Genomic DNA, 13,815 nt, shown 5'->3' with positions numbered 1-13,815 from the left:
TTATTTGAGAAACAGCATTGAATATGAATGACGTGAGTGTAGATAGTAGACAGTGTGTGGTTTTTTTGATGAAACCATTAGGTATAAGTACGGTAAATAGCATCTCAGAATGTTTTTGAGTTGTGCTGTATGTAGGAGTAAAAAAAATTATGTGCATGAAATAATTTCTCTCTATTCTTTATCTCCCTATCAGTGAGTGAAGGCAAAAACCTGATCCCCATGGACCCCAATGGCCTGTCTGATCCATATGTTAAGCTCAAGCTCGTACCAGACCCCAAAAATGAGACCAAGCAGAAGACCAAAACCATCCGCTCCAACCTCAACCCGAAATGGAATGAGTCCTTTACTTTGTGAGTAAACGTTGTCATCTCTGTCCCACCATAGGCTCTACTACACTTCAGGATATTTTACAATGTCACATAATGATTACTGTGAATGTACGTAATTTCAGCAGTACATTAAAAACTACAGTACTGGTTGTTGATACTAATGATGGTAAAGATTCTTATACTTCTACCAGTACTGAAATGGGTACTGCTGCTGTTACTGTTACAACTGCTACTCCATCCCAATACACCTCTTTCTCTTGCCTCCATCATGTATGAAGTTGTTTACAGTTTCCTTATATGTCTGTTAATTTGTCAGGTGACTTCTACATCACCATAAATAAAAAAATAAAAAAAACATCACAAAGTAAAGTACAAAATGTACAATACTATATTACAACCACCGTTTCAAAAGGCTCTCTACAAAATGTAATATTTCGTCCTAGTCCATCAGTGAGTTGATCTACAATAATCTTACCACCAGAGTTGGTGTTTAAAGAGTACAAATTACACATTTATTTTTATTTTCCCACAAATAATTGAAAATCAATTATTTTATTTTGTTATTTATTTAGTAATCACTAAGTACTATCACTGCTATTATAACTGCTATTGCCACTATGACATATTTTATTTTATATGTAATTGTGACTGAAAACAAAACTTGACATAAGTGTCATGTGTACTATCTCTGTGTTGAATAGCAAGCTGAGGCCTACAGACAAGGACCGTCGGCTGTCAGTGGAGGTGTGGGATTGGGACCGGACCACTAGGAATGACTTCATGGGGGCCCTTTCCTTCGGCGTATCAGAGCTCATAAAGTCACCAGCCTGTGGCTGGTAATTTTCACTTCCATGTTGTTACTGACCCTCATGTATCGTTTGATATTACAAAGTATGTATTAACTAGGCTGAAGTTTCTAGTTTTAAGCCCAGCAGCTATAACACAAAATATTTTCCCCCTGCTATGAAATATGTTATTGAACACTTAAAATCTTTAATTTCACCTCCATGAAAACTAAATTTAAAGAACTATTACATTATTCATTGCATGTTTTTTTAATTGTAGTGCACCATAGTCAATTAAAACTGATGCCTTATTGAATTATATAAAACATTATATTATTAATACTGTATAATTTAGGTTGGTTGTGGTTTTACCATGAACTACATGCAGGCCCAGTAGGTTAAGATCAGTGGAAAAGTAGGAGAGAGGAGAAGAGGGAAGCTAGACAATTGAATTTGTTAGTTTCTTATCTCACAATGCTTTTCTCTCTGCCATGCTCATTCTCCCTCTTCCCTTTCTTCTTGTCTCTCTGTCCCAGGTATAAGTTACTGTGCCAGGAGGAGGGGGAGTACTACAATGTTCCCATCTCAGAGGAGGATGATGGGAATGAGGAACTGAGGCAGAAATTTGAGGTGATGAAATAATCACCACCATTTGTCTGTTTCTCGACTTGAATTATCGACTTAATGTCTCATCTTGAGTGTGTGCACCATTGAGGCGTATAAACAACATGTGTTGTGTGTCCAAAAGTTTCTTGGTTCTGGTACATTTCTTCAGCTACATATAAGCGCATGGGTGCGATTCGCTATCAGTGAGACTTTTCTGTTGGGAAACATGTAAATATACAATGGTCTTTATGACAGTGAGGCTGAGTCGTTGATGTGGTAATTCTGTATTAGAAACAAGACTGACTACTACCTATTATAGTCATTGTCGTATGTTGTTGAGTCACTCTAACCTTGGTAATCTCATTTGAATAAATCCAGATATCCTTTTCCTTAAATCCCTATAAATGGGTCAGTATGAGTATGTGCGTGGCTGGTTCAGCAATTCTAAGCTGAAGGAAATTATATGAAATGGTCACGTGCTCTCCTTAGCTACAGCTGTAGACCTTCTCGGGCGCCTGCTAGGTCACCTGGTAGAGCTGGCGACCATGTACCGAGTCCTTGCTGCAGCGGCCCAGGGTTCAAATCCGACCTGCGGCCCTTTGCTGCGTGTCATCCCCTCTCTCTACCCCCCTTTCCTGTCTATCTTCAGCTGTCGCTATCAATTAAAGGCAATAAAAAGACCAAAAAATAAAAAATAAATGAATAAATCCTTAGCTCGCGGTCTCTTTGCACCCTGAGAATTCACTTCTTCAGTGATTGTCTGTGTTAATTGCCGATTATTAGCATTTAGTTCTTACATAGAGAAAAAACATAGTTTGTAATCAAGCTGAATGCCTGGGACAGCCATTTCAAACGTAGTGAAACTGAAAACATGAAATTCATTCACATTCATTTTTTAGTGAAATAACTTTTTGTGTTTAATATCTACAAATGAACAGTTTTGCCAGCTAGTATTTCAGATATTTGATACTCTGTATTTTGTACTACACTTGTTCATAGTATTACAAGCTGTCGAAGTAATGATTGGATTTTGCCATTCTTTTAATCAGTGTGCAAAAAATTAGGCTTCTTGTATATACTGTAAAACATTGTGGTGCTTTTCAGACTTTGTGTTGTTGAAAAAGTTATGATAAATAGAAGTTTTTATTTGACCACAAACTTGCTTCCACTGCACTGTAAGAAGTATAGTTGATGTTGCTCTATTCTAAACACATACAAGAGGCTCATATTGTGGTTGTTTTAGTGATTTGTGGGGTTTTAACAACTTCAATACTTGCATTTTTAGAGGATGAATGTGAACTTTTCTAATCACTGACTTATGATCAATTCTTCTCTTCCTATTCATTTGAAGTTTTTCATCTTATTTAGACACTGTCCAATGAAGATCCAACATAATTTACAGACAATTATTTTCATAATCAAATAGTGATTCAGTTTAATGATCATGGTGATCATCATAGCACCTTTCCAACAATTAAGTAAAAAGCATATTTTATGAACAGTATTTGAGTGTCTAAAATCCTGATTAAATCATAAACTTTCACCTCTTAAATGCCATCCAAACACATATACACACTCACACACTCACACATTGTACAAGACCCTTTTCAGCGGAGGTGATTGATGAGACACAATTGCCTGCTCTTTTCCTTCATCCAGTCTGCTGCATTGGTGTGTCTGGCCTGCTGAAAGCGAAGCAACACTCATTGGTCCTCTGATTGTCTACCTCTCAGTGGGAGCCCAGGTTCCTGCAAGAGGCTTTTTAAAGTTATTTTCTATGACATTTCTGCTACACATAGTGGAGAGTTGTGGGTAAAATGGGAATGGAATGGCAAGGCAGGATGATAGAAAGGTCATGGTTGCAAGTGAATACTAATTTGAAGAATATATATATTACTTTGGTGATAAAAGTGCTAAAATTTGTCTCTGTCATTGAGAGAATGTGTGAATTTAATAAAGCCTCATACAGATTTTTTGTATGTATGAATTATAATAAATGTTAAATAAAAACATTATTCCTGGTGTCCCCATGTAATAACTAGGTTTATGTAAATGTAAGTTTTACAACCATGATCAAACCTTACAAAGTAACACAAGATAAAAATGTAGTCAGTAATGACCTTGATACAGAATGTGAGGTTTATGTTATAATGGGCGAAGGCAGAGAAGTGCGTACTCACTGTACACTCACACACAATACACACTGCTAAATATATTTGCAGAAATTCCTAACCCTTTTTTAGTTTACTCTTTAAAGAAACAATATAATTCAAGCAGTATTAAAACTCTCTTTTAAACCTAAAAGTTTTACCGCCATGGCAATACTGTTTGAGTATTTTAGAATTTTTTTAAGGTATACATTTTTCTCTTGACTTTATTGTTTCTCTTTTGGTCTCTATGGCCTTGAGACTGTGCCAAGTTCTCTGTCCTTTTCCTCTTCATAAAACCCCCCTGTGGTTCTCTACCTTTTTCCCTGTAGCTTCCTGCTCCCTGCTGTATGCTTGGTGAGACTTATTCTGTACAAACGCTTCTTCATCCTGTATCACGTTGTCATATTTAATGCAAGAGTTTCTTTCCCTCTCTCCCCTTCTTGCCCCTGCTCTCAGGACTGCCAAATTAACTTTAATCTAAAGGTAGCCCCTTTCCTCTCCTCTCTTCTCCTCTCCTCTCCTCTCTTCTCCTCTCCTCCTCTTTTCTCTTCTGTGGTCTTGTCTTGATGTGACATGTTCCTTCATCTCTCCTCATGTCTGATCATTTGTATGTGGTACCAAGCTACTGCAAATAGATCCAATTTACTAACAATTTGTTCTGGGTGTGGGTTGGGTCTTAGTAAACGAAATCAACTCTATTGCTCCAATAAATCAGTGTTTGTACTGGGCTAATGGATGTTTAGTTACTGGTCATCTTTCTACTTGGAAGAAATGTGGAAATTTCAGCATTTCCTTAATTTACTGTATCCAATGTGTAGAATAGAGTCACTGGGGAAAAAGGTGAATTGTGTGAAGTGTGTTCAGTGAGAGAGTATATTAGCTCTTCTCCATCTTCACTGCCTCCTGTCACCATTAGAGTTTGTCAGATGATTGTTAGTAAATCCTGATGCTGTACTGCTCACCGTATGTGGCTATACATTTGTCAGCATGTGTGTCTTTGTATTCTGTGTGTCTTGTCTGTCAATCACTCTGCTTGTCTTCATCTTGTGTGCCTACATCATTGTCACTGCAGGTGTAACCTGGAAATACATGGTCTCTTTATTTTAGAAGCTTTACCTGCCATATGTTCTACATCTACCTGTGAGCCTCTAACTATAACTGTAGATCAGACTACAAAAGTATTCTACACTGGGCCACAAAATATTTGTCTTGAAGAGAAACAGAACCAACTGTGACCACTAGATGTCAGCAGTGAACTGAAATACATGGCCAAACCTGTTGCCAGAGCAATGAGCAACTGTGTGTGTGTGTGTGTGTGTGTGTGTGTGTGTGTGTGTGTGTGTGTGTGTGTGTGTGTGTGTGTGTGTGTGTGTGTGTGTGTGTGTGTGTGTGTGTGTGTGTGTGTGTGTGTGTGGCTTAATTCACCAGGCCTTTATCAGTTGTTTTTTTTCCACCTACAAATTGTCACCTTGCTTCTTCTTCATCCTTGAACGCCACACCACCTTTAAATTGTGCTGATTCTCACTCACATTTGTAGATTATTTTCTACTCTTGACATTTTATCGATGGAGTACAGGTTAAATTTCCACTTACTTGTGGTACTTTTGAGCTTTGAATTGTTGCCACCAACGTATAACAGAATGTTTCAATCAGGATTACTGTGGCACTAAAAACTGAAACAGAGGCCCACCCAGACTGAATGAAAGTGGCCATACAAAACACACACGAAACAGTGAGTTTTATAATTACAATGACAAAGAAACTTAATCTAATGTGGATCCTTACCTGATCCAACTGTACTTACAAAGTGCATCCCTAGTTTAAACCCTTACAAAAGGCTGAAGCACTATATTTTGTTTAAAATGATTGCATCTTCATTCATATTCTCAGTGTGTGTCTGCGTGTATGAGCTGGAAAAAGTGTCTTGGTTGAGTCATACCCATACTCAAGTGTACTAAGTGAGTCGGCCCTTTTGGCTCCCTTCTCCCTGTGGTTTCAGGACCAAGCAGTTGTGGAAGACTCTGATCAGGTGCCTCTTGAAAGGAAGGAAGTAAGGCTGCTTGTTCGGCTCGGCCAGGCTCTTTTCATTGACTAAAGCTTACAGGTGTGCTGTGATCTGGTGCGGTCTGCTCCGCTTTGCGTTTCTCTGCCGCTCTACCAGATTAAGAGCAGACTATGGTAGATGCCATTAACCAAACTAAAGCTGCTCAGTATCGGTTGTATCAAGTTAGATGTCTTAATTTATCCAGAACAGAAAAATGTGATAAATCAGGGAATTTATCATGTTAGATAAAAACAAAGATAGCCTATTTTCCTGTTCAAGCATCACTTCATTTTGTCAGCAAATATTGGAATAGTGTGAAACCCTTTTCTCCACCCAACTCAACTTGGAATTTTTGGATATTTTGGATAAAATGTAGTGCAATTGTTAGACATTTCTTTATGCTAAAGTGACCTTCATTGGCTTACTTTCTAGTGAAGGTGCAGCAGGATGACAGGGCTCAAAAGGCGTATAACATCCCTGTTACTTGCACAAATTTAGATTAGGATCTTCAATAATCAGGAAAGAGTGAGGGAACTTGACACTTTATCACCCATTTGTTATAGCTCTTTGCTAAAGCTAAACAATGACCTGCTCCGTGTAGCATGTTGGGTGTAGATCACATCGATGATGTCGAGGTTCAGCATGAGTTTGGATCTGTGTTTGGCCTTGGCTGGGTGTGAATACTGGACATGGCAATCTTGGTGTTCTTGTGCAGAGAGACAAAATAAGTATGGAAACTGTAATTTGATTGTTGTTAAGCCTTCAGGCTGCCATGAAGTTGTGTAGTTTTCTAGCAAGTTTCTTGTAGCATCTTGCCATACTGGGAGATTAAGCATGACTTTGGCATGAAGGATAGACGGGAATCTTTTTGCCTTTCTGCAAATACAAGTGAACATGAGAGAAATTTGTCTGGACCAGACATGCATGCACATAGCAAAGCCACAGTGTGATACCCTCTTCTTCAATACACTAGCAGTCATGCAACTTTGTCCGAGTCAAAAACTCATCATCATCATCATTATTATCATCATTATCATCATTATCATCATCATCATCATCATCATCATCATCATCATCATCATCATCATCATCATCAATATCATTGCAGTTAGACAATTAGGTGTAATGTAAGTGTAAGTGTAATGGAGTAATTTCAATGCTTCAAATATTTCTAGTTATGCAGTTGTTTCTTCAAATTATGTTATATGCAAGATAAAAGTGTCTCCCTAAATGTACATTTATTGATGTTCATTGTTCATAGTTTTAACCTTAATATATACAGTATATATTTATATATATTCTTAATATATTATATGTTCTGAAGTATGTAACAAAAGTAATTCCCCCCTGGGATTATTAAAGTAGTTCTGATTCTTATTCTGATTCTGATTCTGATTCTGATAACGTTTGCGTTGTCAGCGTTTGTATGACCAATAATAACTCAACATTATATTTATGTTGACTATGCTGAAACATGAATAGTCATGTGGCATGCAGTAAACTAATCTTTGTGTAGTGGTTTTAATTAAGCACAGTGTTAGTTCAGGCAGGCCACGAAGTCAAGCTCAGCTCTCAATTCCAGCTACATCAGCTGATCACAGAGGACGGAGGTGTGCTCTCCCTGCCTTAAGGTTTTCCACGTAGGCACGTGGAAGGGCAAGGAGGTCCCAGAACAGAGCCATACCGCAAAATGTAACATTCTGCTTTGGAATAAAAGTTATTTTGACAAAAGTGGTCCTGACTGAACTGTGGTTGTGGTTTTGTCGAAATCTTTTGGTCCTGTTTAAAGAAACATTTTGTTTTTTCGCTCCGTCTCCAAGTAACATAAATTGCAGAGAAAAAGGTTTTTGGTGCTTTTACTTTAATAGTTTATTATTATTAGCGTTCCTCCTTTAATCCAACAGGAACAGCCTGTAGAGTTTTTAACTCATTTTAATGAGAATTACTTGTTAATATATTTTGAGACAGCTGGGTCACAGCTTCCGACATTTTTTTTTGTTGTCAGTAATGTGACCAAATGAAAGAAAGAAATGACAGTTGCCACAATTCAGTGCGCTTTATTGAATTGCATCCGTCTGTCTGTCTGTGTGTATCTGCTCTACAGTGCCACCGCAGTCTCATTTCACTCCATTCATTTTTAATTCTGCTTATCAATCAACGTAATGGGGCTGTGAGTGAGCAAATGAGCAGTGTGAGTGTGTGAGCACATGTACAGGATATTTATTTAAGAATGTAATTCAAACATAAAATTGTGTGTATGATAATGGCTGTAGTGGAAAAAAATCTATTTTAAGAAACGTGTTGGTCTGGAATCGAGAGGAACCCAAGGAAAGAAGCCTTGTTATCTGGTTCAGTATCTGTTAAGCTCATTTTATACATATTGTAAAACAAGACATAATGACACATTTTAGGAACTATCTTGTCTGAAAACTACACAGTGCAGCTCTTTGTCGTGTAAAAGTGCATTTTAAAATATATATCTCTTACACGCCACCCTTTTTGCTCCATGTGCAGAAAGCCAAGCTAGGCCCAGGTAAGAAGGTGATCACCGAGACGGACGACGGAAACTCCACCCAGCTGCCTTCCAACAACCTGGACCAGGTCAAACTCTGCGACTTCCTCTTCCTTGCTGTCCTGGGGAAAGGCAGCTTTGGAAAGGTGAGGAAGCTGCTCAAAAATAAAGTTCTTAGTATATCTGGTGACAGACAACATGAGATCTAAAGGGATGATAAACGTTATACATCTACATCCCTGCCTTTCTCTCCCCCTGTGTCTGTCTCTCTGAAGGTCATGCTGGCAGAGATGAAGACCACTGAAGAGCTGTACGCAATAAAGATCCTGAAGAAGGACGTTGTGATCCAGGACGATGACGTGGAGTGTACCATGGTGGAGAAGAGAGTCCTGGCCCAACAGGACAAGCCGCCCTTCCTGACACACCTCCACTCGTGCTTCCAGACTGTGGTAGGTAAAATGCTCCTGGACACGCGTCAGGACAAGTCACTCTAGGTCGGGTCAGGTCAAATTAATTCATCAAGGGGCTTTTAGCTAAACAGCTTAGTCATAAAGTGTTGTAGAGAGCAGTAGAGGACATGTATGACAAGTACAGTTAAAATAAAGAGAAGGGGAAACAAACAAACTCCAATTAGAAGGCTAAAGTTTGTGTGTGTATACAAAAGCATGTACATGTTCGTGCATGCACGTGTGTATTGACTTTGAGTCATGCCAAGACCAGAACACACCTGAGAGCACATACTGTATGAGCGAAGGGAAATGCACTTATAAATATGTGTATTTCTTGCACACACAGGCACGTTTTTGAGTACACATGTAGTCAGACACACACACCTAAACACAGGCACACACACACACACACACACACACACACACACCTGCACTTATTCATAAAAGTTTATTGTCTTGTCTTATATAAGAGCAGACACAAATGCACCCTCATGCATACAAATAATTACACATACATAAAGTGATGACAAATGCTCTGCATCGTAAATCAAATCAAATCATAGAGAAATATCTCTTACTAATGGAACTGTCTAAATGTCTAAATCCTGAGCCAATTCCTCTACAAATTAAGTTTCTTCATTTATTTTAGGGCTTAAGTCTTGGAGAATCACTCAGGGTGCAACAATACCAGCAATAGTAGCAATAAAGCAGCTGGGCTCTGCAAAATTTGGCATTTTGACATGTAATGACCCCCTGAGGATATCATCAGGGTTATTTTTCCAGACTAGACAAAGCTCCTCCACATCTCCAGAAAACATTACAGTATTGTTTTCAGAGGTTGAGTCTTCTTTGCTAGTAAACTAATATCCATTTGTCAAATTGGCCCCTTCAACAACAACTGCTGTAGCACTGGTATTAAGCAGTGCATAGTGGTAGTTCAGCTGTCTAGCTGTGAAGTTTCAGATTGCAACTAACTGAACACTGCTGCCATCTATATTTGATGACTTGGGAATGAGTACAGGCTCTGAAGTATTTAGAAAAAACTACATTGGCTGCGAAACATGTGAAAGGCCTGATCTACAGCCAGCATTTAATTTGTCCATTCTGGGCTACTGTACAAACATGGCGGTTCAACATGGGGGACAATACGCATACGTAGATAAAAATGTCTCATTCTAAGGTAACGAAAACACAACAATTCTTATTTTCTGACGATTATACAGTAATGAAAACATATCTATAAATAATACTTTCCATTTCTGCCAAAAGAGCCTCCTAAATCTAAATAGCAATTGGTTTGCGCTGGATGCCAAGTTGAAAGTCTATTAGTAGTTTGATTTTTCATAGAGGCCGAGCTGAGCTATAGCAGCTGATTAGAGCTGTAGCACTAGCAGGCAGACAGGGAAAAAGAAAGAGACAAAGCTTGGTGTCACTCGCACCTATGCAAAGTGCAGGAGAACATTCCAGTCAGAAGGTCTTGCACACCAGTTGGCTCTTTAGCATAATTAGCTGAAATACACAAATGATATTCAGCATTTGTTTTGCTCAAAAAAGTAAAAACACCACTACGTGACAAAAGACAGCAGATAAGTTTAGTGTGAGACGTACCGGGATCAAAAGAAGGTGTAGGTGCATTTCGCCTAAGGGAACGTCATCACAGTGCAATGAGGCTTTCACAACTCCAGGGTCAGATGTGCTTCGTCGTGGGTGGTGGCACTTGATCAAACCTTGTGGAAGGTCAGCTTTGCTGCCAGTATGGGTCTGTTGCTATGTGAGATGGTTGGTTTGTGTTTTGCTGGTAACGGATTGTCAAACACAGCTAGACCAAGGTCAGGCCAAACTTGTCATGGGTGGTAAGGGACCAGCAATATTAGACAAAGGGAATGCTTCCTGACAGATGTCTGTGTTGAGTGTTTTCTTTTTCCATGAAGCGCTTTGTTGTGGGCTTTTTAGGTCACCTTGTCATGGAAAGCAGTAGCAGGAACGATGTAACGACTCAGACAGCAAGTTATGGGAGGCTGCAATACTGAATTGTATCTTTCTTTTGAGAGCACTGTCAGTGAATAGAAATGTAGACATTTTGTGTAATATCACAGCTTGCTTTATGTGCAAAATAATGTTGATTTGCATATTCTTTCTCCCCATCTATCCCTAATCCCTCTCTTCTATTCCCTCTGTCTATATGACCACAGGACCGTCTGTACTTTGTCATGGAGTATGTGAATGGGGGAGACCTCATGTATCATATCCAACAAGTGGGCAAGTTCAAGGAACCTCAGGCAGTGTAAGACATTTCAATGTATTAGCAGCTTCTGTTGTAATCCTATTGCATAGTAAATAATTTGTCTCTACTTTCAAATAGTAATTGGATATTAATAATAATTTTAGTTTAAGATAATTGTTATGCCATTTTCCTAAAACATCTTTGTATCATGTTACTAAGGTAAAAATTGAGCTTTTCTTTGTTAGATTTCCATGCATACATGCCACATTATTACTGCTGCAAGCATGTGAAGCACTAGCTACCACAGTAATATGGCCTTTGTATAAACAATTTGATTTATCTGATGGGATACAGCAAAGCGTTCTGCAAGTAAAGGTTATATTTCCTTGTTGTATAAGTCTGTACAAGTTTGGTTGTTATTGCAGGTTCTATGCAGCAGAGATCGCTGTTGGTCTCTTCTTCCTGCACGCCAAAGGAGTTATCTACAGGTGAATATGAACCAATTAACACAACTTAAACAGCACACATAACGTGCATGCAATGCTTTAAATTCATTAGCTGCATTTAAAGTAATAATCAAAAATGTTGTCATATAATAAATGCTCTTTCTTGAAAACATCCAGCAGCAGCAGCAGCAGCAACTGGGGTTTGTTTGAAATAAATAGTGTAAGAATTAGAAGAATTTACAATTGACAGTGAAATCCACCTGCTGAAACTAATTCTGAAAGAAAAGCCAACATCTTGAAGTCTGTTTTGAATGTCTGTGTGCTTCCACAGGGATCTGAAGTTGGACAATGTGATGCTGGACTGCGAGGGACACATTAAGATTGCTGACTTTGGCATGTGTAAAGAGAACATGACAGAAGGAGTGACCACGCGCACCTTCTGCGGCACTCCAGACTACATAGCTCCAGAGGTGAGGCTGAACATGGAGAGATTTGTGTGTGTGTGTGTGCATTTATGTGTGTGCACTTGCATGTTTTGATACATGAGGTCATCTCTGTCATTGTCTGGTCTGAGCCTGTGTCACCCTTGTGCTCCAGATTAAGGTCACTGCCTCAGGACAGACACACACACACACAAGCGCTGTCTCATGACGTAAGCATCCCAGTCAGACAGACGCCCACTGTGTCCGCTGGCGAGTCCAAACTTAACCCAAACATATAAGCTGGGGTCTCTGTGTGTCCCAGTTGGTTTTCTTGTTGTTTTGATACATTTCTGAGATAATTTCATCCAAGACAAATCCACTTGACTTTCCATTTCACCTTGTCATTTCTGATCATGATTGTGGTCAAGACTAGATATTTAGCTTATTTTTGTCCTTGTTTAATGGTAACATTTGTTTGCACATCTCAATGTTCTGTTTTTGAAAATCCTGTCCCAGCAAAAGGAATCCTTACCAGTGCGCCTTGTTGAATGTATCCCTTGTATCACAATATATCACAACAAAAATATTGGTCCGAGGAGGATGAAATTATATCAGTCCAGCACATATACAGGGAGCATTAATACTGAATGTTCATCAACTGTGGCAACTGTGTCAGTTAGACTGGATCTGCTCCCAGTGAATGGGGACTGACCCTGCCCTCACTCATGGCAAGAGGTGCAGACAGGATAAGTCCAAATTGACTGACTGGATGGTTGACAAGCACACTGATGACTAGGGTTGAGTATCGTTCCAAATGTTTCAATACAATTTCCAATATAATGCATGTTTCAGTACCATTACCAAAATTAAACGTTACTTTGCTGGGTATGAACACATTGCTCCATAAAACTTTGCCTCAATAAAGTATATTTTAATTTATTAAATCAAATTTTATAATTTGTAGAAAGAAATATCAGATGAACGTATGAGTAAACAAGAACAAGCAAGAATTTGGTGTAAACTTTTGTAATTCAAGATTTTGCAGTACCCCAGCAAAATGAATTAGGGATAAGCATCTACCCATCCCTACTGATGACCTCATCACACGTGTAAAGCTGACAACAAATGGTGGCACTGGTAAAACAGATACTGTATAAAGACATTGACAAATTTAAAGACACACAATCTCTTAATACACTTAAACCAGGAAAGATTTAATTTTGAATGATCAAATATATTTAATTGATATGTGCACAATGAAGATGAAAATGTGAAAAGTCTTTGGTGATTAGACATTGTGACGTCATTGTATTTGAAGTGGTTGCTGAAGCCGTGATTAGTATAGGAAACCCCCAATGGAGTCTAGATACTAGTGGTGGTGGTGGTGATGAAGGAATGAAGAGAATGCTGATGAAGATCTGGATGTGATGAGGAGTGGACTTCTGATGAGCTTATACCCAGGCACTGAATATGATAAGCTGGAGGTGAATGGGGTGGACGAAGATCGCAACATAGAGGGAGAAGAACAGATTTAAAGTTTGATGGCAGCAACATGATTGGCTGGAGTAGATTGTGGCTAAATCTGATTGGTTTAACTGAAAGAGTAACCGCCCATAGTTAGCTGATTAAGAAGTAGGAGAGTGAGAGAACTGTGAATGAATGAAGCATGAGGGAAATGTCGTACTGCTTGAACTTACACTAAGCTTTATTTGTTTTGGTTTCTCCATATTTATAATTTGGTTATTATTTGGTTTAACGCTGACCAAACTGTTAGAGCAAGCAAGCAAGCACATAAGTAAATTGGGTTGCTAAACCAAAGCACTGCTTGCAATTTTGGGGTTCTGGAAA

At 38.8% G+C, this 13,815-nt stretch overlaps 1 protein-coding gene across 4 annotated transcripts in view; it reads left to right on the top strand.

The window, feature by feature from the left end:
• prkcaa (protein kinase C, alpha, a) overlaps positions 1-13,815 on the top strand; it is a 143,783-nt gene that overhangs the window by 89,283 nt on the left and 40,685 nt on the right. For 2 of the 4 annotated variants that reach the window (XM_051384074.1, XM_051384077.1), the window contains exons 6-14: positions 194-350; positions 1,031-1,165; positions 1,651-1,744; positions 5,870-5,920; positions 8,429-8,572; positions 8,702-8,875; positions 11,068-11,159; positions 11,525-11,587; positions 11,877-12,015. In XM_051384074.1, coding sequence (XP_051240034.1) covers positions 194-350; positions 1,031-1,165; positions 1,651-1,744; positions 5,870-5,920; positions 8,429-8,572; positions 8,702-8,875; positions 11,068-11,159; positions 11,525-11,587; positions 11,877-12,015 — 1,049 coding nt within the window. Of the gene's footprint in view, positions 1-193; positions 351-1,030; positions 1,166-1,650; positions 1,745-4,326; positions 4,354-5,869; positions 5,921-8,428; positions 8,573-8,701; positions 8,876-11,067; positions 11,160-11,524; positions 11,588-11,876; positions 12,016-13,815 lie in introns of all 4 variants that reach the window. The other 2 variants (XM_051384075.1, XM_051384076.1) reach the window with 2 other exon arrangements.

The sequence above is a fragment of the Dicentrarchus labrax genome, unplaced genomic scaffold (assembly GCF_905237075.1).
Source record: "Dicentrarchus labrax unplaced genomic scaffold, dlabrax2021, whole genome shotgun sequence".
Classification (NCBI taxonomy): Eukaryota; Metazoa; Chordata; class Actinopteri; family Moronidae; genus Dicentrarchus; species Dicentrarchus labrax.
Note: the sequence above shows the minus strand (reverse complement) of the source record. Positions and strands in the feature narration are given on the sequence as shown.